We start from the raw sequence: 25381 nt of genomic DNA, 5'->3' as shown, positions 1-25381 counted from the left end.
TCGATGCAGTGACTATTTCCACCGCAGACAGTCGGCGGGGCGCTATGGCGCTGTCTGCACTAAACACCCACGAAGAAGAAGAACACCGCGATAGCAACACTTCGCTCGTGTTCGTTCAGGCTTTAATGTCAAGCTGTTGGCTTCCGGCTGGAAATATATACTTTTATTTTAGTTAACTGCCCTCTTTGACGTGAACGGAAACGTAGCCGACGGAGTGTTTTGATGTTAACCTCTTAACTCCGTAGCTAGCTTAGCCCGCTAGCGTCCTGTGTGAGCGTTAGCCATTAGCTATTAGCTTTGTTCCGCCAAGGAATCGGACTATGCGGAACCGACCCCCCATGGGACCAATGGGCGACAACGGACCCCCATTCGGCACGGGTCCTCCGGGAGGGTGGGGGCCCCCGCCACCGGGGGGCTGGGGTCTCCCACCCCCGGGGGCTTGGGGTCATCTGCCACCGGAAGACTGGGGCCCACCGCCGCCCGGTGGATGGCCTCTGCCGCCCGAGGAATGGGGGCCCCCTCCTCCCGGAGGATGGGGGCCTCCGCCCCCTGGGGGGTGGGGACCAAGAGAGCTTCCGCCCCCTGGAGGGTGGGGACCAAGAGAGCCTCCACCACGTTGCTGGGGACCAAGAGGACCATCACCGCCCCCGGGCTGGGGGCTTCATCCAGACGACTGGAGACCACCCCACCCGGAGGACAGGAGACCCCCACACCCCAACGACTGGAGACCCCCACACCCAGACGACTGGAGACCCCCACACCCAGACGACTGGAGACCCCCCCCAGGCTGGGGACCCCCTGGCTGGGGTCCGGAGCATCCCCCTCATTCGTGGAGGTCCGAGCCTGTTCCACCAGTACTACCGGTCCCTCCTCCAGACCCCTCCGCCTACGGGCCGCTGGCCATGCCTCCCATCCCCCCTCCAGCCTGCGGTCCACCTCTGGGGTACCTGAGCTACCCCCCTGCCAGCTGGACAGCAGAGGTGAGCGCCTTCTTCCTCGGTTATTGATCTGATCGATGTGATTGAGAGCTGATTTGATTCTCTATCTGTGATCAGACCATTGTGGAGGAAGTGATGCTCAACCCACCACCTGATCAGCCTGAGTGGGTGAGTAACCATGGCAACCAGTCTCTCCCTGTCCTACTGGTTATCTGGTTTAATCAACCTCAATAACCAGACCCTCTCTTCAGATCAAAGCCTTGATTTCGGCTCCGGTTGGAGAGTCGACGCCAGGGGAAACTAAGAATCCCACCGAGGATCCGGCTGTCTCCAAAACACCGACTGACCCACCTGCTGCTGCCCCTAAACCCAAACCCGATCCCACTAAGACCAACAGGGCGCTGGGTCTACTGGGGAAACGCACCTTTGATAAGTGAGTCATTTATTAGAGGCTGGACTCCCCTCTCGTCTTCTTCTGCTGAGCCTGACGGCGATGTGTTTGTGTCCTCAGGCCTCCTCCCGGCAGGTCCACAGGGATCATCTCCTTCATCGGGGTAACCGGACTCATGATGTTCTGATCCACAGATGTGGTTTCTTCTCTATACCTTTTGTCACCACAACTGCCCTCAACCGTGTTGGTGGGTTTAGTTTGTGATTCGAGTCCATCTGCCTCTGATCCTCAGCCCACCTTCGGCTACATCGAGAGAGAAGATCTGGAGAAGTTCAGCTTCAGCTTCGCCGCCTTCTTTGGAAACCCAAAGGCCATGACCCCCGGGGTCAGAGTTCACTTCACGGCCTGCAAGGAGAAGGTGAGGCCTGGTTTCATGTCTTTTTCACTTCTTGCTGCGCACTGCAGTTCTGCCCCGACACGTGTGCACATACAAGCACATGTGAGCACAGCTGAGCCCGCTTACTCCAGCGCCCCCTACCATCGGCCATGCTGGAATGTATGCATGCTGTGTTTCCCAGAGGTTCCCCGAGCTGCTCTGAATGTGGTCTTATGTGTTTTGGATCAGAACGGTCCGATAGCCACGGATGTGAAGGTGGCTCCTGGTGGGACCGAGAACGTGGACACGGAGATCTACGAGGCGGTGGTCACCCAGCCCATCACTGAGCCTCAGGTTGGTTTACCCCCACCTGCCCGTCCTCTTTCCTCCCATTCCCACAATGACCTTTCGACCCCCGTTTTGTTGGTCCGCAGCCCGGCGAACGTCAGTACCCAGGCCAGGTCCATGTGGACATCGGGCCGCTGAGGACCAACCTGTCCTTTGACAGGAAGGACAGCACGGTGACGCTGCTGAAGAACGACCAGGTGCTCATCAACCTGCTGACGGACATTGTCAGCGAGAAGAGAAGAGCCACCAATATCAAACCCCAAATCCCCTCCACCTTCAGCAACACCAAGGAGACCAGGGAGAAGGTCAGAGAAACCTTCACTCGGTTCCTGTCAGGGCCTTTTTCTGCTAGACTTTATTTAGCAAGTTTCTGCATGATGACGAGCTTCACTAACGAGTCCTAATTCAGTCTATATCGTGCCTTTATTTCCTGGAGGCTCAGTTTCTGTCCCTTGAGTCTGTGTTTTTAACTCCTCAGGGCGTCATCCTCAGCCTGAAGGACAGCGAAGGTGTCATCAAGTGTGACGAACACGGCGAGCTTCCCTTCAGAATCAGGGAGAACTTCAGCGACATCGAGTTCACGGCTGAGGACGTCGGCGAGGAGGTCGAGTTCACCGCGCTGACTGTGAGGAATGCGCCTTCAGGGGCCTTTGCCACCACCTTCGGTCCAGAAGTGTGTTTCTAAGCCATGTCTGTTGGTTTCTCCTAAGCTGAGGGGGGGGAAGCGGGCCATCAGGATCCAGAGGGTGACGGAGCCCCTCCTCCTGACCCTATCTGCCGCCACAGCCGCCGCCGAAGAGGAGCAGGCCGCCGCCTGGCACTCCGTCGTAAAAAAAGAGTTGCAACTGAACGGGAAGGCCGGCGAGGTGGGCGCCAACATGAAGCTGGACCCGGAGCTCTACGAGGGCATCGTCAGCCAGCCCATCATCGAGCCCACGGTGAGGAGTCTACAGAAGACCGCTTTGTTTGGACCACCGAGGCCTCTGAATCTGCATTAGCGCCTTCATAGAGAAACGCAGCTTTCAAACCGATTTTATGTTTGTCATGTGATGTCTTTGGAGTTTCAACTAATCTCCTGGTCTAGAGAACGTTGTAATGGCCACTAACTGGTTTTACTGGTTCCTCTCTCTCGGCAGCCCAACATGCAGGGATACCCGGGTCAGATCCACGCCAACATCGGCCCCCTCAGGACCAACGTGACCTTCGACCACCGGGACTGTGGCGTCACGCTGCTGAAGAACGACCACGTGCTGATCAACCTGCTGGTGGACGTCACTACAAAGAAGAGGAGAGCAGCCAACATCAAACCCAAAATCCCCTTCACCTTCAGCTACACCAAGGAGAAGAGAGAGCTGGTACCACATGCCCGCACTGCCGCTTGCCTAGCCGGTTCTTCCTCTGGGACCATGAAGAATGAACGCTTCAGTGTGTGTGTTTCAGGGCATTATCACCTTTCTGGGTCCAGAAGAAGGAATTGTCAACTCTGAAGAACACGGCGAGCTTCCCTTTGACATCTGTGAGAACTTTGGCGAAGTCGAGTTCAACAGCGGTGACATCCACAAGGAGGTGGAGTTCATGGTTGCCGTGGTGAGTTTGACAAACGTCTGCAGGGCGTCAGGAAGTGACCGCGGTCTCATCCTGTCGCATCCTGTCTCATCCTGTCTCATCCTGTCGCATCCTGTCTCATCCTGTCGCATCCTGTCTCATCCTGTCGCATCCTGTCGCATCCTGTCGCATCCTGTCGCATCCTGTCGCATCCTGTCTCATCCTGTCGCATCCTGTCGCATCCTGTCGCATCCTGTCGCATCCTGTCGCATCCTGTCTCATCCTGTCTCATCCTGTCTCATCCTGTCTCATCCTGTCGCATCCTGTCTCATCCTGTCGCATCCTGTCGCATCCTGTCGCATCCTGTCTCATCCTGTCGCATCCTGTCTCATCCTGTCTCATCCTGTCGCATCCTGTCGCATCCTGTCTCATCCTGTCGCATCCTGTCTCATCCTGTCTCATCCTGTCGCATCCTGTCGCATCCTGTCTCATCCTGTCGCATCCTGTCGCATCCTGTCGCATCCTGTCTCATCCTGTCGCATCCTGTCTCATCCTGTCGCATCCTGTCGCATCCTGTCGCATCCTGTCGCATCCTGTCGCATCCTGTCTCATCCTGTCTCATCCTGTCGCATCCTGTCTCATCCTGTCGCATCCTGTCGCATCCTGTCGCATCCTGTCGCATCCTGTCTCATCCTGTCTCATCCTGTCGCATCCTGTCGCATCCTGTCGCATCCTGTCGCATCCTGTCGCATCCTGTCTCATCCTGTCGCATCCTGTCTCATCCTGTCTCATCCTGTCGCATCCTGTCGCATCCTGTCGCATCCTGTCTCATCCTGTCTCATCCTGTCGCATCCTGTCGCATCCTGTCGCATCCTGTCTCATCCTGTCTCATCCTGTCGCATCCTGTCTCATCCTGTCGCATCCTGTCTCATCCTGTCTCATCCTGTCGCATCCTGTCTCATCCTGTCTCATCCTGTCGCATTATGCTTTTTTCCGTCTTTATTATGCAGGTGAAATCAAAAAAGAGGGCCATCCGACTGTTGAGGACCAAAAGGGTGGAGGACCCAATCCTAGAGGAGCAGAAGAGACGGGAGGAGGAGGAGAAGAGGAAGAAGAGGGAGGAGGAGGAGAGGAGGAAACAACAGGAGGTAGAGAGGAAGAAGATGGAGGAGGAGGAGCGACGGAGCGAGGCGGAGAGGAAGAAGAGGGACGAGGTGTCTGCAGCGTTGGCAGCAGCCAAATGCAAAGTGAGTTTTTAATGAAACGGAATTCACATTAAATGAATTGAATCTGGTTGCGTGTAAGATTTGTTTTGTTCGTTGTGATGTGAGTTTTTGTTAAAGTCTTTGATGAAGTCGTTAAAGCGTAATCATTCGTAACCCTCAGTGGTCGCCGCTTGGCATCCGAGTGAGAAACCCCGACACGCTGGACGACGTCAGCAAGGAGCGATTCCAAGGCACAATCCTCAAGGCTATCTCCAAATATCCACGTAAGGAGATCAAGAAGGAGCCCAAGGAGGAGGAGAACAAGGAGGAGCCCAAGGAGGAGGAGAACAAGGAGGAACAGATGCTCCTTGCACAGGTACAAGGGAGATGTTGTGGAAAGGCTTTTATTGTTTACTCCTTTTCCTTAAAATTTACATTTTTCTGTCCCAAAGGTGAACATCAAAACGGAGAAGAAGGATGAAGTCCAGAAGGAAGAGGCGCAAGGAGAGGAGGGAAAGATGGAGAAGAATAAGGAGGTGGTGACGGCGGAGATGGGTCGGCTGGTGATGACCATCGATGGTCAACAGAAGCTGCTTCCCTTTGGACCCAACGACCTGCTGAGCACCGCCACCATGCTGGATGGAGACAAGGTGAGCCACCAGCCAGATGTTCACCATTAGACAGATGTTCATCTTCACCGTCAGACAGATGTTCCCTAAAGTCGGGAAGGACGTTACCGACGACGTCATGGCTGTTTTACCAGGACTCATTTGACTGAGCCTGTTCCTGTTGGAAGAACATATGCTAGTATGAATAAAGCACTGTTTGACTGCTTCACAAATGAAGAGCACAGATGCATTCTGGTTGTTGTGTAAGTAATGTCAACACAATATAGAAGCATATCTTTAAATAACTAAGAAGTCATTTGGCATTGTGACCCCTCACTTTCAGAAGGTAGTTACAAGGTTGTTGTGATTCTCCCTGAAGGTACGCTTCAACATAGCCACCCATGGAGAGAACAAAGAGGAGCGCGCCACCTTCGTGGAGATTCTCCCCGACTCTTTCGAAGAGTCCATCGAGCAACGTCGACACGTAAGGACTCCTCGTGGCGGGGTGGAGGGAGGCAGCACCACGACCGGCTGGATTCACGTTGTGATGTTTCTCCCACTAGGGCATAGTGATCGAGTTCTCTCATTCCTCCGGACTCATCAAGTGTGTTCAGAACCCTCAGCTCTACTTCCACATGTCGGAGGTGATAGAGAAGAAGAGACTGGAGCTGAACGAGAAGGTGGAGTTCAGCGTTGTCCCGGTGAGTCTTCCTCCTCCCGTACTCTCCAGGTCCCTTTTTGTCCTCCTACCTTCCCTCTGATGTGCATTTGGACGTTCTTAAAAACCTTGTAACAGCAGCTTCTATTCTTTGGAGTTTGTCTCGGATAGTCTTCGATAGGGTTCTGGTACCGATAACCGCTGCCATATTGGTACCAAATACTTTTCAATACGACCGAAACGCAGCGCAGATTCTGGAGCCTGAGCCAATTGAAAGACTTTATTTACACACACAGTTGAGCATGCGCTCACTAGCAGACACACAGTGACCAACCCCCCCCTCCTGTCGGACGGTGCAAGCCCCCAAGTTGTAAACCGCGTTTAGCACTGGTATCGGGAAAAAACTAAATGCTACCCATCCCTAGTCTGTTGTCCTGGTTTTTACTGTTTACATTCCAAAGCGTCTCATTCTCTGTGATTGTTTCTCAAAGCATGAAACGGCGGAAGGTGGAAACCAAGCCATCCGGATAAAACGCTTCACCGAGAGCGTGTTCCTCCCTGCTCGTAGGCTGGGAGGCGTGGGGGCAAATAAGGGGAAGGTGAGGAGGACTGCATCTATGTTCACTCACTCCACATGCACTGTTTGTCCTCACCCTCGTTGTTCAACCAGAGATCGAGATCATGGTTTGGTAACGTTGTCTCACATGCTTCTTGTTGATAGATGACCATCAAGTTGGCAAAAACTGAAGACACTGAGTGAGTAATAGTTTTATTTTAATATGTGATTATCAGAATTCATTTTCTAGGTCACATTGGTAACCCGACTAAAAGACACATTGATATCCCAAGAGGATGAATTGAAATACATTATTCTAATAATTTGACCTGACATTTCAGAAAAGAAAAACCAGAGACGGACAAAATGAAGGCTGTGGTCAAAAACCTTAGGACGCAGGACAGCAAGCCAAGCGGTGGAAGAAGGGATTTTGGAGCCACTTGGCGCAAACCGGCCCGCAGCAGGAGCAGGAGTCCAAGTCGGAGTAAGGCCAGGAGTCGGAGTCCGATTCGAAGTAAGGCCAGGAGTAGGAGCAGGAGTCCGTCCAGAGACCAGTTCGGACGGATCATCACAAAGAGAAGCAGCACCAGTGCCGACCGCAAAGGCAGCAGGTACCGGCGTAGCCGTAGCCACGAGAGGTCCAGCCGGCCCCCCAAGAGTCGCACCAAGAGCCACAGCAGGAGCCGAAGCCGGACCAGGAGTTCCAGCAGGAGTCGCAGCAGGAGCAGGGAGCGGGGCATCAAGAAGAGCAGCAAAATTGTTAGAGAACGCGACGAAAGCCACAAGAGAAGGCAGGATCTGAGCACTCCTTCCAGCCGCGGTGTAGTCGTGGATGACGAGCTAGCAAGGAAGAAGCGGGAGCTGGAGGAGCTGAACGACATGATTGCCTACAAGAAGTCTCTAGTGGACATGGACCCTGGACAGAGGACTTGCATAGACTACGACCACGGCCGGATCGCCGTCCCTCTTACAGAGTACAAACCAGTCCGGTCCATCCTGAAGAAACGGCCAGAAGGACCCGATTACCTCCATCTTCCCCCTCAGCCCTACGAGGATCCTTACTATGACCGGATGTACAGTCCTTTCCCGGACCGGCGGTATGCAGAGCGCCCTGCTGATCCATACGGCGGTCGGTCTTACACCGAGCGTCCTTATGGCGAGCGACCCTACCCCGATCGCCCTTATGAAACCCTTCTCTACGGCGAACCTTCCTACGGCGGCCCTCCTTCTGCCAGCCAACGGTACGCCGATCGCTATGACGTTTATGATGAACCGTATGATGACCGCTACTGCGACGTGGCATATGCTGGGCGTCCTGAGGATGATTCGCATCGCCCCGCGAAACAGAGCCAGTATCCACAGACCCACGGTCCCTCTGCTTCTCAATCCACCCTGGTTCCTTCTGCCTCAACTCCATTGATGAATGCTGCACTTTCATCTACCCAGCACTCTCTGAAACCTCCCTCTCCCAGAGAATCACCTCCTAGAAGCCCCTCACCCACACTGAAGAACACTGCTCCTCACAAGGCGCCTCAAACCGCAAAACAGCCCCTTGACCGCTTTCTTGACATGCTCAGCCAGAAGGTGGATGCTGAAAAGAAATCTGAACCGGTCCATATGAGTGATGAGCTTCTGCCTCATGAGAAGGCCCTTCAAGACGGCAGCGGTTTCTCTCGTATTGTTGGATTGGCTCAAGAGCAACCAGGCACCAGTCTAGCTCTCGATGGGAAAAACCCACGGGTAAGCTCTCAAAGATCCTCAGTAGAAAGAACCAGTGGGGAACCACAGCACAAGGGGGAACCGTACGACAAGATCCAAAGTCTACTCCGTACAATCGGTCTGAAGCTGAGTACGGGAGATATGTCAAAACTGGCGAGCCGAGCCCAAGGGAACGTCTACAGCCCAAAGTCCTCATCCACGGAAAGAGAGACTTTGTCATCCTCAAGGGAAGGTCGGCAAACAAGTAGAAATGGTTCTGTTGAACTGGATAATACCTATTCGCCCCTCCCTACGAGGTCCTCCAGCTTGGAGACACTCGGCAGGTCGAAAGCTGTCTTTGAGTACGAAGGATTCCTGGACCAGCAAGAGCTGGAGGCTTTGCAGAAGGCACAACATCAACAGAGTCTCACCAAAACAATAGGGAGCGCACCCTCCACCACTCCACCGCCACCAATTAACTGGCCTGTTGTAGTCACTTCCCAGATTCCTCCACAGCAAAGCTCCCTAACCCCAAGCGTGGATCAACCACCCCAGAGGTTTGGACATCCTCCAGGGCCTCCCCCTGGACCTCCTCCTCAGCGTCCAGCACAGCCCCCTCCAGGACAACTCTCCAGTCCTATGATCTCTGCAGCTTCATCACCACCGTCGATACCTTCCATGTCCAGCCCTTTGAGCGAGAACCAACCAACCATCTCCACCACAGTGGCAAGATGCCTCAAGGTCATTGAGACGGTGAAGTCGTTGGCGGTTCAACCTCTCGCCAAACCGGTGAAATCTGTGCAGTTCAGTTTACCAACAGTCCCTCCATCAGCTTCCAGTCATCAGACCTCCACAGAGGCCGATGATGAAGTTAAGAACAGGCAACAGGAGAAGGTAGGATCGACAGGGGAATCCTTCACTTCATTAAACGTAGACAAGTGGGACCAGTTACTCAAGATGTAAAAGTAAATGAAGCTGTAAGATGTTTAGAATGTGTCGATAAGAAGGCTGTGATTTGAAGAATATGCTTCTTGGCTACTGAAGTTCAGGTTCCTATATTACATCTCAGATAATAATGTGCGGTTGCCTCACACTACACCTTTTTGTATTTGGTGCCATAGTTGGATACTCTTGATCTAGATGGATCATGTAGAGCCAAAGAAATAACCACACTTTAACGCTGTCTTTGTTTTTCAGCTGGATTCGTACAACCAGAGGGTTTTAGAGAAGAGGGACCTGCACTACAAGGACTGGCTCAGCCGCAAGAATCAGAGGGGCGAGTGGAAGGACGGCGTACGGATCTTCCCAGGTATCACATCTCTTACCTTATATACTTTGAACTCGGCTAATTCAACTACCTTTTGAATTAAAGGGAATTTGCGAGTTCAGCAAGTTATGTGGCGATGGTGGCGCATGGAGTAGCGTGGTGCGCCAGAACCGCAAGGGTGGTGGTTCGACTCCCGGCTGCTCCATGTGCCATGTGGACGTGTCCCTGAGCAAGACACCAACCCATAATTGCTCCCACCGCAAAATGTAAGCCATGGGTCAAAATGCAATCTAAGTCGCTATGGATAAAAGCGTCAGTTTAATGACATGTGATGTTCTCAGTGTGCCAGTTCTTTAGAGATGTAAAAACGATTTGAAGTAATCAGCTGCATGTTTTATGTTGAGGGCTTTAAATATGCTATTTGTCTACTTTGACCATCTTTAAATGCATTTATCTTCCCTAAAACAGTAAGCCAGTCTTTGGCTTGAAAACCAGAGTTATGCCAAAAGTTAAGGGGTGACTTGGTGAAAGTTTCACTAAGTTTTGTTTGGATCTGACTGAAGTAGAGACTCGTCTCCAGTTGAAGTTCAGCTCAGGAGCTCCACCTCGATGCTGTACAAACCTCTTGCACGTTCTCACCGTGTCTTCTTTCATTTTGTGATAGAGATGGAGGATCACAAGAAGGTTTGTCCTGGACATGTCTTTGCCTGCATTGGTGTTTCTAGCATCTCTCCTGGTAGCACCGGTTGCTTTATTAAGGAGCAGCTTTCAGCCCCCACAGAGATCTCAACGGAATAACAAACCACTTCTTGAGGGCGTCGCGCTGTATTTCTGCCTCACGCGTTAGCAGAGTAGTGGTTCGTCCCACCCACCAAAAGAAGAAACCAGCTGTAATCTGCACTAAGTAAATTCTTTTTCTCTTCATGTGATGTTATATCTAGTTTCCAGCTATCAGGAGTCCAGAAAGCACTTTATAGTTAGATGAGCTAAGAAGATTTAATAAAAACATGTTTTTAGCAAGGTTGGGTTTAGTTTGACATTTTTAACTGCTGATACCAACACGGTTTATTCTGGATCTAAGCATGAAGTAAACACAACTATGAAACTGAAAGCCTTTCATACCAGCCCAGCTTCCTGACTGTTCTCAGTATTTGATTCCTCAGATACATTTGAGTTTTTATCAAGTAGTCATTGAGGTCTGCTACCCAGAACTAGTAGATAGCTAGCCATGTGGTTACAGTGATTGTCTTAATCAAGCTAGTTCTATTAGCCTTATACCTCTTCCAGATTAAATACTGTGGCACTCAGTGTTCTTCTTTCACCAAACCTATGCCTTAATGGAATCTGCAGCTGGTCACCAAACTACAAGGCTGTGACCGACACTCCTTGCTTCTTGTGGTTCAGTCTCAGAAGCTGTGAAGAACATCTCCTCTGAGGCACGGCCGGTCCGCAGCCTTTTTGACTCGAGTCTGATCCATTGGATTTCTGATCATTTTCCGTGTCGACATCACCTCGCCGCCGCCACTCTGCTCTCGCCGATTATAGTCGTGGTAACATAGCGCCCGACTTCCGTAGACGCCGCTTAACTTAGCCGTCGCACGTTGAGAGCTGCGTGGAGGCAACGGATCCGCTCTGAACGTCTTTGGGTTGCATCCCTTTGACTGCTAACACACCATTGGCACGTATTTATATTAATGTTCTACTGTTGCATCGTAATGACGTTGTGATGACATCCTGACTAGGAAGAGGACTTGGCGTCCCAACCGGAGCTCCTGTTGGAAGAAGACAATGAACAAGGAGGCATCCTCAACTAGTCTCAGACTGACCAGAGTGAAGGGCTGTTAATGGATCTAACTAGCTAGCCAAACATATTAAGCTAACCGCTAGGCTTTGACTGATGTTGGCTGGCGGAAATGGCGGCGTGGGAAGATAATAATTAGTCTGTACTACGGTTTGTAGTGCTAAGCGTGTAGTACTTGGGTAGTATTACTCAGATTGGTTGTGGCTATCTCGCGTCAGCTAGCTATGACACTATGTGTATTGATCGAGTAACCGTTGCCTGGATGCTAACATCTGGGTTGTTTTCAAGCGTCATAAGTTAAACACGGGAAGCTCAGGATTTTGTCCAAAAAGTATTTGGAGTTTCATTTGTTCTTTTTGGCACAGCGGTAACTCTTTTAAAGATGCTCGTAGTGGAGCCGTTAGGATTTAACGAGCTGAGGTCCTTTCACAGCGGCAGCTTGTATCAAATAGAGCCTCCTCCGTCAGTCAGATGTATTTAATGCTAATGTAATGGAAGTAAAGACGCTACGTTTTTCCAAATATATGGAATACAAAATGCATAACCATGTAGAAGTACTATCTGAAGTAGGACCTTTTGGTGCTCTGAGCCGCCACCTATCCTTACCCACCAGTCTCCAGCTAATGTTAGTTTCTGATGTGAATGAAGTAAAGCTACATAGCTTTGTGTCAGAGCTACATTTGTCCTGAATATATCACACACAACCTAAATTTCATCTAAACTTAATAAAAGAATATGGTATTTTGTTTTGACCTAGCTTTACTAGGTCTTTCCAGCTGGTGAAATTTTCAGGCCAACTTACTAGTAGTCTGTCATCGCTATGGTAAGTAATTATATCCATAAAATGGTATAGCACATGAGTACTTTTACATTTCTTTAGGGTTAGGGCTATTCACCCTGTTCAGTGAAGCTAATGTTAGCTCAAGGAGCTAATGTTGATAAGATGGCAGCTGGGTCAGTAACATCATGACTCGGGTTGGGCCGTTGTCTCAGCTCAACATGTTTTAGATGCATTAGAATTATTTTTTAATGATAACAGTGATTCATAAGTATCGCTGTGTTCCACAATTCTTATCCAGTGTTTTGGGGGAAATGTGTGTGTGTGTGTGTGTGTGTGTGTGTACACACTGCTCAAAACTCTCCATTGGCATCTGCTATAGAACACCAGAATCGGCACGTCCACCACTGGAGACCTGTGCTTTGTCCCACGAGCGGTTTGGTGGTGGGAGGCATATCCAGGAAGGGACACACAGACCTCTACAGGCTTCTGACTGCCATCAGGTTCGGGATGAAATCCTTCAGACCTTACGCTGGTGCTGTAGGGCCTGGGTTCCTCCTCGTGCACGACAATGCCTGGCCTCATGTGCCAAGAGTAAGCAGGCAGTACCTGGAGGATGAAGGAATTGATACCATTAAATGGCCCTGACGATCACCTGACCTAAGCCCGATAGATCACATCTGGGACATTGTTTGGCTCCATGAGACTGCACCAGGTTACTCCTCAGACTTTACAGAAGCTCACTAATGACCTTAGAGGAGAAATGTCACAAGACACCATCCGCCATCTCATTAGGAGCATGCCGCGACGTTGTCAAGCATGCGCACAAGCACGTGGGGCCCACAAATGAAATGAAAAGGATTTTGGGTTGCAAACATTACATTTTTAGCATAACGGACTACCCTGCCACATCATTTTTTCAGGGTGTCTATAAAATAAAGCCCCCTGTAGGCTGAAAGTTTTCCGTCCATCAAAAAATGTGGTGTCCGTTTGTTCCTAAGACATTAAAATATCCGTATCAATATAATTTGTTTTCACATTGAGAGCTGATGTGTTTTCAGGGTTTCTTAAAAATATTTTGTGTGTCTGTGTGTGTGTGTGTTGGGTTAAATAAACATTGATAGTTAGAAATCAAATGTTCTTTAATTTAGGCCGCGAGCTGTAATGTTTACGTATCAGAACCACAACATGATGGCAGATCTATAAACCACTACCACAGGATGGTTTTCATCAGTTGATTGATCTTTGGAGTTTTGGCTGGTAGATTCTGGACACCCTTCTGGTAGAACCTTGTGGAACCAGCTAAAAGACTTGTGTTCCATCCCTCAATGCCGGGGGCAGTTTAGAATTAACTTGTTCCAAGGACTTCTCGACTTGTGACTCACAATGTAATCTGTTCAACTTCGTAGGCATGCCCGCCAGCGAGCCAAAGAACGTTTGGATCTGTGGCCACTCGCTGGTGTTCTGGGCCGAGTCGCGGGCCAAGTCTCCAGAGGTAGGTATGCAGCTGGGCATGGATCCCAGCAAGGTGGGCATCTGGTGGAAAGGCACCCAGGGTATGACGTGGTCCCAGCTCCTGCCCCAGCTCCACCAGCTGAAGGTCACCTGGCCCAACCCAGACGTCCTCATCATGCACCTGGGCGGCAATGACTTGAGCACCGACAGCCCCACCGACCTGCTGGCCTCTGTCAAGAAGGACCTGACCTCCATGAAGAGCATCTTTCCGCACTGCATCCTGGTGTGGTCCAACATTCTCCCGCGGAGGTTGTGGCGCCACTCCACAGATAACCACGAAGTGGATCTAGTCCGAACCACGATAAATCGCAGGATACAGAACATCGTGTTGGAGCTGGGCGGCGCCTCGCTGACCCACGAAAACATCCGGTGCGGCAGCAACACGGGCCTGTACCGGGCCGACGGCGTGCATCTGTCCCCCAAAGGCATCGATCTCTTCAACCTCAACCTGCAGGACTTCCTGGAAAAGTGGGAGATGGAGCTCTAGATCATCTGGACACCGGTTAAGAGGTTGTGCACTGTTTTATGTTTTTATTTCTAATCCTAGTAGGCAGTTTCATTGATTAAAGTATCTGCAACAACTTCTTCAAGCTCATTTATGTCCACGTAAAGGTCTCCAGGTTTGTTTGTAGATTTATCTTTAAAACATGAACTATGAATCATACTTGTTTGTCTGCATTGAAACAATAAAAATATACTATTGACCTGCTGTTGAATGTCCTGTTTTTGAGGAAAGATGTATGTATGTTCTAGGAATAAGTGAAGAATGCTCTGAAAACATTTGTGTGGTTTTAAGAAGCACCAGAACCAGGAAGTTTGGAGCTTTAACGGTCTCCTTAGTCTTTAAATCCTAAATATAAAGAACATTAATAACTGAGCTCCAGCAGCTGGTCATTATTACACGTTAAAGATTGTAATAAACATCTGGAGCGTAGGATCAGATTGTCAGACCTGAGAATAAATACGTGAAAAGGTTTCTGCTGTTAGACAATCTCCACGTGTCTCATCTAAAAGATCAAAGAGCAGAGCGTCCTTTTAGTAGCACTTTTACTTTGATGTTTAAATGGACCTTTAAACATCAAAGTCTTTAAAGGGAAAATGTAAGAATGATCAAATTAAGGATTAAGAAATCTTTTTAAGTAAATCATCTTAATTTTTGATGAATTATTTGATTCTAATAATTATAGGGTAATTTAAATCAATATGATTATTTTTATAAATAGGCACATTTATTTCATTATAATTTTGTTTATTGTTCTCCGTCAATTTACTGACTAGTAATCAAGGAATTCACATTTTTTTGCAATGAAGGATTTTGTCTATTTCATAATTCTTATTGTCATTATGGATTCAAATTCTTTAAAAAAAGGGATTTTACATATTTACAAGGATGTTGCTTATTTTTGTACTTTCAGAATCAGAAGCTTTTCATTGCCACGTATGTGTAGATACTGGAAGTTGCTCTGGTGGTTGGTGCAGTTTTACAAAACAAATAATAGAAGTAAAGAATAAGATACGATAAAATTGGGAAAAGACAAAATACTTTTGTTATGAAGTCATTTACGACAAAGACGACAACATGTGACCTTTTAATAACCAAACCACAGCGAGTATGCAAACACCATCAGATATGAACACCATCGATGAGCACCAGCTGGTCTCATCCCCACCCGAGACCAGTCCAATAAGGGTGGTGTAGCTGTTGGTGTACCGGGAGAAGAGCGGAGGGGAACCAGTGCGGATGGACCGAGAGGCTGAGACATGTTTTCTCAACTTTACACAGATATAACCACGATCTACGGAAACCTGCAAGGTGAGAAAGCACAACCAGTCTGGGGAAGAAGCTGAATTGGTGATGTGAATTATTGCCTATAGCAGCTCATCTAAGTGCTGTTCCAGGCTCATGTTTCATGTAGCGGGTTTCTAACCTTAAGATCAGACATAAGGCTGCATACGGCTTGTCGTATGAATATAGTCCCAATGTCAAATGTAAGAACTCTTTAACGTAGAGTTTGAACAGAGGCAGAGCGTGCAGTGCGCCTGGGAGCTGCGGGGTCAGTTCCGTGGGGATCCTGCAGGGGGCAGCAGCGCGTCTTCATGTCTGTCCGTAGAAGAAGAACCGAGAGGTTTGTGTCCGTAGAGAACGATCGATGCTCTGAGACGGTGTTTATTATCAACACAATAACTTAATAATTAGCTCAGACTTTCCCTGTTATTGTAAATAACCGCCAGTGGACCGGAGAGCCTCTAAAGGAGATGTACCGGGGTCGGCCTCCCCCGAGTGGAGGCTACGGGCAGCCGTTGGAAGGCCGCGGTCTGCCGCCTCCGAGGCCCTACCCAGTACCGGGCTACAGAGACGACCGGAACCGGCCCAGGCCTCCCTTCCACCCCGGCTTTCACGAACAAGGACACCCGGACTCGTATCACCGCTCCCCGCCGCGCAGGAGATACCCTTCCCCCGGGTTAGGCCACCGAGGCGGGGAGTACTGGTCCGGACGTCCGACGAGAGAGGTGAGCTCCGTGCTAACGTTAGCTTTGTTGTTAGCATCTCCGCACCGGACCCCATTCATTAACCGTCAGCCTCGAGTGCTGCTTCTATTCAAACTAGTTTATTCTGATTCATCACATCTCAGTTATTGTAGGTTTTGCACGTGTTAACACTAGCTAGCGTTAGCTAACACTGGCTTACGTCAGCCAGCGTAAAGTCAGTGTCTCTTAAGTGTTGTACAAGTTGTTCTTCTTCTTCTTTTTGTTGTTTTACGGCGGTTAGCATCCATCTTATAGGTGCAAGTTAAGGATGTAACGTTCATTTAATAGAACAACGTCATATTTGAGTGTTAATAGGAAGTGGCGTTATTTGTTGTTTCACGTGTCATATCTTTTATTTATTAATGGAGTTCTGTGTGATTGAGTTACATGGTCCTGAAGAGAGCGTTTTTAGTTCCTCTAATGTAGCTCTGTACGTCACAAGGAAGTAATGTTAGAAAAAGTGCTTCAATGCTTACTTCATTAGCTCCTTTAGCATAGGAAAGGTGCTTCATCGCTTCCTTCATTAGCTCCTTTAGCATAGGAAAGGTGCATTTGAAGTGACGCGGGCTCCTGTAGGTAAGTGGTGCGGTTAGGAGGTAACTTTTGGACTATTGGCCCACATATTCTTGTGTGAGGAATCAAAGAGACATAAGCGTTTGTTTTATCATTGTATGTTGCAGAGGTCTCAATCTCCTCGCGGGTCGGGCCCCATTGACCACAACCTGGTGATCACCGTTGGCAACGAGCTGACTGGACCGTCTGGGTCCGCCGCTTCACGCCATCATGACAGGTACTTGTGTTATTGGCTCATTAGACTGCAGCTTGATGGAGCTGTGAAGACCCGGGAACTGTTATGACACGTTTGTCTTTGTGGATTTTTTGTCCGATCAAGACAGTAAATCGAAAGACCTCATCGGTTCAATGGTGTGTTTCCGTACAGAGAATACCCTCGTCAACCAGAGTACGAGCGGAGCAGGGCCCGGAGCCCGGATCGGAGCCGGGCCAAGAGTCAGGGACGAAGCAAGAGCCGGGCCCGCAGCCAGAGCCGTAGTCCGGATCGGAGCCGGGCTAAGAGCCGGGGCCGGAGTAAGAGCCGCAGTCCGGATCGGAGCCGGGCTAAGAGCCGGGGCCGGAGTAGGAGCCGCAGTCCGGATCGGAGCCGGGCTAAGAGCCGGGGCCGGAGTAGGAGCCGCAGTCCGGACCAGGGCCGAAGCAGAAGCCGTCCTCGCTCTCGGTCCAGAGGGCGGAGCCAGCGGCGCAGTAAGAGCCGACAGAGGAGTCGCACTGTGAGCAGCAGCAGCAGCTCCAGCTCGAGCAGCGGAGACAACGAAGACGTGAAGACAGGGAAAGGCTTCAAAGAGCTGGAGACCGCCCGACGCAGGAAGGAGCTGGAAGAGATGCTGAGTCTGCCCACAAAATCCATCCTGAAGAAACGCACCGACTCCGAGGACTCGCCCTCACTCAAGGTAATACGCGTCGAACCTCCTCAGAACAACCACACAGCTTTGGACCAATTGGTGTGTAATGATTCTTCGCATGTTATCTTCGTCAATGAAAGATTCTGTGGTCCAGTGGCGTCACTCTGCTCCGTCTTTTCCAGAACAACGATTCCCCCAGAGGTCCAGAGGGCTCCAACATCTCCCGGGTGGCCGACCAACTGCTGCTGGCTGTGAAGGGCATGGAGCCTCACATGGTGGCCTCCATGCTGTCAGAGCTGCGGGCCGACCCTCAGATGGCTCAACGTGCCGGCCTTGACGCGGAGATCAAAGAGATCCTACACCTCCTGGGGGGGGCGGCTCAGGAGAAGATGGCAGATGACATCGATGACGAGGAGAAGTTCCTGTACGGAGACTCGCAGGAGCCCAAACCTCCGGTGGTGTCAGAGCCCGTCCGACACCACGGGCTGGACTTGTACGGAGAAGTGACTGAGGAGGCTCTGTACGGAGACCCACAGAAACACGTCCCTGCCCAGAACTACAGCATCATGCCGGCAGCCTCGTCTCACCTTCAGGCCCCGCCTACAGAGGTGGAGATGAGGTACGCGAGCCGGCCCCCTACCCTCTCTGACCAGAACCTCACGGTCCAGGTGCTGAACTCTTCCTCGCTGCCAGGGATGGAGCCGCTGGAGGAGAGCGATCGGCAGGCGCTGGAGGAGTACGAGAAGATCCAAGACCTACTGAAGACCATCGGCCTGGACCTGGGCGTGACTGAGATCAGCAAGATGGCCGCACGGACCAAAGAGCGTCTCCACGGTAACAAGCCGCCTCCCAAGACTCCCACGCGCAGCAGGCGCTACTCCTCCGCTAGCTCGGATGGCAGCCGGGGCGGCGGGAGGCGGAGCCACAGCAGCAGCTCCACCAGCAGCCGTAGTGGCAGCCGGGGGCGGGGGGGGCGCAGCTGGAGCAGCGATGGCAGAAAGAGCTCAGCGCCGCACAAAGACGCCAACGAGTCAACATCCGGGCAGAGCGCCGCCCTGCCGCCGCCACCGAGCCTCCCCGGGGTGCCCATCCCTCCCTACCCCCCCGCACAGGTCCACGGCCTCATGCCCCCCAACTTCCCCCCGCCAGGCTACAGCCAGTACGGAAACTACCTGCCCTACATGCCCCAGCAGTGGCCCCCCATGTACCCCCCCCCCACCATTGCCGTGCCCCCTCAAGTCGGCCTCGACGAGTTCCCCCCCGCTCCTCCCTACCAACAACACTACGGCATCCCGGCCCCTGAGCCGGGGGCCAAAGCTGGCTCAGGTATGAGGGCCTGTTGAGAGTGTGTTTGGGAGGACGAGCAGGAGACAGGAAGCTGACGTCATGTCTGTCCTCAGGTCCCACGAAGACTTGTGAGGCCGAGAAGGGGAAAGTCAGCCGAGTGTCGGAGGAGCAGAACAACGAGAGCCAGAAACAAAAGGTGGCGCCTCCGCTGGCGGTTGGGTGCGAGTGCGGCTGAGTGGGAGGAGAACCCGACTGACTGGTGTTTGTGTGCAGGTCCTGGAGGAGCGGGAGAAGCTGAAGCAGGAGAGAGACGTCCGCATGAAGAAGAAGGAGTACTTGATGAAGGAGCTGGAGAGGCTCCGGAAGCAGCAAGGTGAGTTCAGCGCTCCCCTCGGCCACCGTGCTCCTCTGGAGGTGGCTGACGGAGAGGGGGGGTGTCTCTGTGTTTCAGGAGAGCTCCTGAGGAAGAAGCGGCGGGAGAAGGGGGGCCACAAGGACCCCCTGCTGCAGGAGATCAGCCACCTGCAGGAGGAGGTCATGGCTCAGATCTCTAATCTGCGCAAGGAGCACGAGGCCGCCGAGAAGAACCGCAACGAGATCGAGAAGATTGCGCTCATCCTCGGCCTGCTGCCGTCTGACCGGCCTCGCAGGACCGGCCCGCTGCCGGAGGACCCACCGCCACCAGAGAAGAAGAAATGTGAGGCGCAGAGCTCCTGCAGCAGCTCCACCACAAAGGTACAGACACAGGAAATGGTTAATTGGAATTTATGGAATTTGAATCATTTTATGCTCATTGTGCAGGAACTAAAGATGTGTAACATATATTAAAAAGCATTTACGTTGGATTGAGGCTCCTGGTTCTGACAGCAGCTTTTCTACCATGTGACTGAATGTATTATTTATATATATTCAGATAACGCTTTGCTGTGTAAAATAAAGTGATGATGAGTTCAGACAATCAGCGTTCAGATCAAACTTTCCTTTCGGGTCACAAGCTGCTGGCTGGAAAACGTCGAGTCACCAGAGCCTTTCCACATGTAATCCTGACCCGGGGCCACTGGTCACCCTGACCCTCCATCTTTGTTTCTCGGCAGACCTCGGCGCCAGGAGCGTCTCCAGACGAGCCGCCCGGCGACGCCCCCCCGCCCCCGGATCCCTTTGAGTACTACGACGCTGGAAACCACTGGTGCAAAAGCTGTAACGTCACCTCTGGATCCATGTTTGACTATTTCACCCACTTACACAGCAAAACGCACCGAAAGGTTGGTTCTGATGTCCTGGTTCCACCTGAGCTACTGAGGATGAATCACTCGGATCAGCCTTCAGTTAATACCTGAGCTGCTCATCAGAGGAGTTTATTTAGAACCTACACTGACCCAAAGAACCTCTGATGGTCAGGTTTCACCTTCAGCTGTACCGCCACTTATCTTCCTTCCCTGGTTCTTCAGACTCTGGACCCGTACGATCGACCCTGGGCCTCCACCCCCACCAAGATCCTCAAGAACCTGAAGTCTGAGGAGAAGCTGACTAAACCCGCTAAAGGTAGGCAGATGCACCTCGGTCCCTCTGAATGCTGTCAGCCTTCTGCTGCAGAGTGTGTTTCTCCACCTGTCCTCTCAGCTCTGAGACACAGACGCAGTCCTCCAGGAGACGATGTGGAGGACACATCATTTGCGGCTCAGCATAACTAACTTTACATTTAGTTTAGTTTTAAGGAGCAGGAGGAAGCATCAAGCTGAAGGAGAACCATGTGTGAGGTGACATTAAGCTATGAAGGAAAAGAACAAAGTCCTTTCATACAAGTTAATAAATGTGTTTGCTTTTTATTGACAACATTTATGGAATCTCCTCTGCCTTAAGATTGCAATAGTTTAGCTCAAGTTTTACAGGTTTTAAGGCTCTTATTGTTAAGCTCAGCAGGTTGCTAGGCAACGGGAGCAGGTAATGCTGATGAGGCAGGCAGGAAGTCCCCCCCCTAACCCAGACCGCCCCATGTCAGACCTTCTGGTTCAGCCTCTGCAGGTCTACGAAGGCTACAAGGACGCAGACTAGAGACACAGCCACTATTGTCTGAACCGGGCCTCATGTGATCTGCTACAGGTTCTGAGTTCCTGCGGCCCGTCAGAGGGTTCTTCTGCCTGCTGTGCAAACAGTTCTATGGAGACGCCATCTGTGCTGAGGAGCACGTGACCACCCACGCCCACAACAACAAGTACAAGGTGTGAACGCGCCGCCTCGTTCTCCTTAATGAGTGAAAGAGAGAGAGGGTGTCCCACCCGTCTCCATGTCCCATGAGCAAGACACCTGACCCCTATTTGCTCCCCAGGTTAAAACGCAGTGTAAGCGTCAGTTAAATGTCATGTGATGTCCCCGAGCAACATGGCTGCCACTGGGGTTAAAAATGCATCGGCATAAAAGCGCCAGCTGGCATGTAATGACACACACTTTAAATTGGAGAATGATCCACTCTTTACATTATTTTTGTATGAAAACATTGTTTGATGAGCTTTAAACTCGTTCCTGTTTGCTCATTACGCTGCAGGATGCACAACCATTAAGTTCTACTCATTTAGAAGCACATCCGGTTTCGGGGGGCGTCTCAACTTGTTTGGTCCATTGTCTCTGGTTCCGCCTTTTGATTCCAGCGGGCTTTTGCTCCCTCTGGTCTCACCCTCTGGTCTCACCCTCTGGTCTCACCCTCTCGTCTCACCCTCTGGTCTCACCCTCTGGTCTCACCCTCTGGTCTCACCCTCTGGTCTCACCCTCTGGTCTCACCCTCTCGTCTCACCCTCTCGTCTCACCCTCTGGTCTCACCCTCTGGTCTCACCCTCTGGTCTCACCCTCTCATCTCACCCTCTGGTCTCACCCTCTGGTCTCACCCACAGAAGCAGATGTACGAGAACCCTTTGTACGAGCAGAGGAGGAACCTGGACCGGCAGGCCGGACTGGGCTCCGAGACCAGCGGGAAGAAACGAAAGCACGAGGACGGGGACCAGAGCAACAAGGACGAGAAGTCCAAACACAAGAAGGAGAAGAGGGAGAAGAAGGACGAGGAGCCCAATGTGGCTCAGGAGGAGAAGATTAAAAAGGAGGAAGAGGAGGCGAAGCCCAGCAAGAGAACGGAGGAGTTGAAGAAGTCCAAAAGCCTGGAGGTGGCGAGGCCTTCGCCTGAGGAGAAGTTCAAAGGCAGCAGGAAGGCGGAGCGGCATCGCTCCAGCAGGGAGGAGGAGGAGGAGGAGGAGGATGAGGAGGAGCGAGGTAAACACAGCAGGAAGGAGGACCAGGACCGGTGCAAACACAGAGAGGAGGAAGGGCGGCGCCGGTACCGCAGGGAGGAGAAAGACCGCTACGACGGGCGGCCCAAACACGCGCTCCATTCAGACCTCAGGTCCAAACGCAACGAAGAGAAGCTAAAGGAGGCGTCCAAGAAGCCCGAAGCCCCCCCGAAGCCATTTGACCCCCCCAAAGTCCTCTGTGGGCCCAGCCCGGCCATGAGGGCCAAGCTCCGCAAGCAGAGCCTGGAGCCGGGCCGCCCGCCGCCTCCCGCCGCCGCGCCTTCATTCGGGAAGTTCACGTGGAAGCGGAAGGAGAACGTTCTGGCGAAGGAGGCGGAGAAGGTCGCCGCCGAGTTCATCAAAGAGGACGAAGCGGCTGCCGGGGGCAACGCGGCGTCGCCGGCCGATTCCTTCGCTCGATCCATGGCGGTTGCCAAGGAGATTGCCGATAAGCTGGGCGGCCACAGCACGCCCCCCCCGTGGGCGTACAACCGGGGGCGGATCCGACCTAACCTCCCTGCGCCCGCCGCCGTCCTGAGGAAGACCACCACGGCGGGAAAACCTGCCCCCCTGAACACCTTCCTCTCCATCCAGAACGCCGCACTAGCGGGGCTGCCCCCCCCCCCGGAGACGCACTCCTGCAGCGATGGACTCATGAGGGCTCTCACCGCCCAGAACACACTGCTGCAAAATACACCTCCACCTGCCGTTGGTAACCCTGCACCATCAGTCTGTAAACCTCCACCTCCAGTTTGTAACCCTGCACCATCAGTCTCTAAACCTCCACCTCCCGTTTGTAACCCTGCACCATCAGTCTCTAAACCTCCACCTCCAGTTTGTAACCCTGCACCATCAGTCTCTAAACCTCCACCTCCAGTTTGTAACCCTGCACCATCAGTCTCTAAACCTCCACCTGCCGTTGGTAACCCTGCACCATCAGTCTCTAAACCTCCACCTCCAGTTTGTAACCCTGCACCATCAGTCTCTAAACCTCCACCTCCAGTTTGTAACCCTGCACCATCAGTCTCTAAACCTCCACCTCCCGTTTGTAACCCTGCACCATCAGTCTCTAAACCTCCACCTCCAGTTTGTAACCCTGCACCATCAGTCTCTAAACCTCCACCTCCCGTTTGTAACCCTGCACCATCAGTCTCTAAACCTCCACCTCCAGTTTGTAACCCTGCACCATCAGTCTCTAAACCTCCACCTCCAGTTTGTAACCCTGCACCATCAGTCTCTAAACCTCCACCTCCCGTTTGTAACCCTGCACCATCAGTCTCTAAACCTCCACCTCCAGTTTGTAACCCTGCACCATCAGTCTCTAAACCTCCACCTCCAGTTTGTAACCCTGCACCATCAGTCTCTAAACCTCCACCTCCCGTTTGTAACCCTGCACCATCAGTCTCTAAACCTCCACCTCCAGTTTGTAACTCTGCACCATCAGTCTCTAAACCTCCACCAATCGAGGCAAAGTTTAGACTACCTGAAACTGCGCCTGCTTCACCCGTGGCTAAACCAGCACCACCATCAATGATAAAGATTGTGTCTGACGTAGCGGCTCCCGGGGTCCCGGAGGGCGAACAGACCCGTACGGTGTTTGTCAAGCCTCCACCTTTCATGAACATGGGCGATGGCCCTCAGAAGCCTGAGAAGCTGAGGAGCAACCTGGCTGCAGCTAAAGCTCAGGACTTGTTCAACATCTTCTACAGCAGGGTGGACCAATCAGGAGCCTCCTCCATCACCAAACCAGCAGCGGACGCCAGCGCCGCCGCGAGCAGCACCACTAAAAGTTGCTTTCCTACCCCCCAAGCACCAAAAACTCAACCTCAGCTTCTAACGCCGCCCCAACCTCCACCCGAGGTCCCCAAAGCTCCACCCCCAGGCTCGCCGAGTCCCCAAACCCAGCAGGAGCCGGTTATTCAAATAGAATCGGTTTGGTCTTTGCAGCCGGCACCGCGGACTGAAACCCCGCTAGGACGGGCTTCACCTGTGCAGCCCGACGATCACAGTGGACCACAGAACCAGATCTCCACCCCCACCTCTCCGTCCCAAACCAAGCCCGCTGAGCTGGAACCAACACCTCAGATCCCCACAGACGGCCAACCGGACCGGGACACCCAGTCCCCACTTCATCTAGAGACCCCTCCTGACACCGCTCCGGAACACGCTCCCAAGCCAAGCCCCAGAACTAGAGGCAAGAGGACCCCCCCTGCCCCCCGCCCCGTCCGGCAAACTCGATCTCAAACCAGATACCAGACCCGCCAGCAGAGCCAGTCTGAGCCGGAGCCGGCTCTCAGTGATTCTGACTCGGTGGGTCTGGAGCCAAAAGGTCCGGACCCCACGGATCCGGGCCCCGGGGTGCTGCTGGAGGGGGGCGCGCCCAGCGAGGGAGACCCTCCTGTGACGGAGATCACCAGTGAGACCCTGGGCCTCCCGGCTGACATGACCTCCCTCGACTTTGACTACAACTTTAACTTTGAGTAGTGGGTGTCGGGTCAGTAGTGGACTGGACTTTGCTGACAGACTCGAGGCGTTAAAGATTCGGACCTTCATCCGTTTGAGCCAGCGTAGGAAGGAAGCCTTTTGGTCGTCCCCTAACAACCCCAACCGATCCCATGAGTGAGTTCTCAGGACTTCACGTGGTTCTGGCTGAGAAGCTTTCAGTAACGGGACGAGAAGGTTGAAAAGTGAGCAGTCGGATTAATTTTTTTCAGATGTTGATCTTTCTTGTAAACTTGATATTTTTAGTTTGACTCACGGACAAAATGCACCACAGCTCATTTCAAAGTGAAACCACATAGGAGGTCACATGTTCTGTTGCCAACGTTACGGGGTTTGGACCAAACTGAGTGGATCAAATGTCAACGTGTCTCCTTGTCCCTGTGTCTCCTTCTGCATGTCTCCTCATTCGCATGTCTCCTTGTCTCCTCCTGCAGGTACAGTACCCAACACACCACTTTTTGTTTTTTCTACTGTTATTTTCTTCTTTTACAACCAGTCAGACCAAAAGCAGCTCAGTTTGTTCTCATGTTGGATCTGATTCCTGTAGCAGTGCAGCAGTTTGGGTTTGATGCACTGATCTGAGGTCACTTGTGAGATGAGTCCATTGCTTTGTGTAAAGATTCAATAAAAGTTAGTGGAGAAACGGCGGCTGTGTGTTCTGATTATACTACAGTGGTACAAGTACG

The 25381-nt window shown here is 51.9% G+C and overlaps 2 protein-coding genes across 4 annotated transcripts; both read left to right on the top strand.

Moving 5' to 3' along the window:
* The first annotated feature begins 63 nt into the window (after nucleotides 1–63).
* Nucleotides 64–14388, top strand: si:dkeyp-121d4.3 (uncharacterized). Of its 2 annotated transcripts, none has more exons than XR_009957214.1 (21): nucleotides 64–980; nucleotides 1056–1106; nucleotides 1190–1371; nucleotides 1450–1492; nucleotides 1622–1747; nucleotides 1955–2059; nucleotides 2140–2358; nucleotides 2532–2678; nucleotides 2764–2991; nucleotides 3190–3408; nucleotides 3494–3640; nucleotides 4609–4845; nucleotides 4985–5179; nucleotides 5256–5453; nucleotides 5791–5895; nucleotides 5975–6112; nucleotides 6561–6668; nucleotides 6791–6825; nucleotides 6967–9217; nucleotides 9521–12672; nucleotides 13579–13693. XR_009957214.1 is itself a non-coding variant. In XM_037465601.2 (21 exons), the coding sequence occupies exons 1-21, from the start codon at nucleotides 321–323 to the stop codon at nucleotides 14169–14171; spliced, it is 6099 nt and encodes a 2032-aa protein (XP_037321498.2). In that variant the 5' UTR covers nucleotides 64–320; the 3' UTR covers nucleotides 14172–14388. The 2 variants fall into 2 exon arrangements, 1 of the variants encoding a protein (XP_037321498.2); XM_037465601.2 differs by having other exon boundaries at nucleotides 9521–9632; nucleotides 13579–14388.
* Nucleotides 14389–14965: 577 nt separating this feature from the next.
* znf318 (zinc finger protein 318) lies at nucleotides 14966–25343 on the top strand. Of its 2 annotated transcripts, none has more exons than XM_037465603.2 (13): nucleotides 14966–15497; nucleotides 15694–15810; nucleotides 15917–16195; nucleotides 16894–17003; nucleotides 17154–17679; nucleotides 17814–18957; nucleotides 19032–19114; nucleotides 19192–19291; nucleotides 19370–19653; nucleotides 20013–20180; nucleotides 20367–20460; nucleotides 21019–21137; nucleotides 21804–25343. In XM_037465603.2, the coding sequence occupies exons 3-13, from the start codon at nucleotides 15941–15943 to the stop codon at nucleotides 24675–24677; spliced, it is 5757 nt and encodes a 1918-aa protein (XP_037321500.2). In that variant the 5' UTR covers nucleotides 14966–15497; nucleotides 15694–15810; nucleotides 15917–15940; the 3' UTR covers nucleotides 24678–25343. The 2 variants fall into 2 exon arrangements, with proteins under 2 accessions (XP_037321500.2, XP_037321499.2); XM_037465602.2 differs by having other exon boundaries at nucleotides 15887–16195.
* Nucleotides 25344–25381: the final 38 nt, after the last annotated feature.

Source organism: Pungitius pungitius, chromosome 13, assembly GCF_949316345.1.
Source record: "Pungitius pungitius chromosome 13, fPunPun2.1, whole genome shotgun sequence".
Classification (NCBI taxonomy): Eukaryota; Metazoa; Chordata; class Actinopteri; order Perciformes; family Gasterosteidae; genus Pungitius; species Pungitius pungitius.
This window is presented reverse-complemented; position numbering and strand designations above follow the sequence as displayed.

Coding starts and splice junctions, on each gene's coding strand:
- znf318 (XM_037465603.2), top strand. CDS start 15,941: ATGTACCGGGGTCGGCCTCCCCCGAGTGGAGGCTACGGGCAGCCGTTG. Junction 17,004..17,153: donor GCTTCACGCCATCATGACAG/GTACTTGTGTTA, acceptor GTTTCCGTACAG/AGAATACCCTCGTCAACCAG. Junction 18,958..19,031: donor GGGGGCCAAAGCTGGCTCAG/GTATGAGGGCCT, acceptor GTCTGTCCTCAG/GTCCCACGAAGACTTGTGAG.
- si:dkeyp-121d4.3 (XM_037465601.2), top strand. CDS start 321: ATGCGGAACCGACCCCCCATGGGACCAATGGGCGACAACGGACCCCCA. Junction 1,748..1,954: donor TCACGGCCTGCAAGGAGAAG/GTGAGGCCTGGT, acceptor GTTTTGGATCAG/AACGGTCCGATAGCCACGGA. Junction 9,633..13,578: donor CGGCGTACGGATCTTCCCAG/GTATCACATCTC, acceptor TCAACTTCGTAG/GCATGCCCGCCAGCGAGCCA.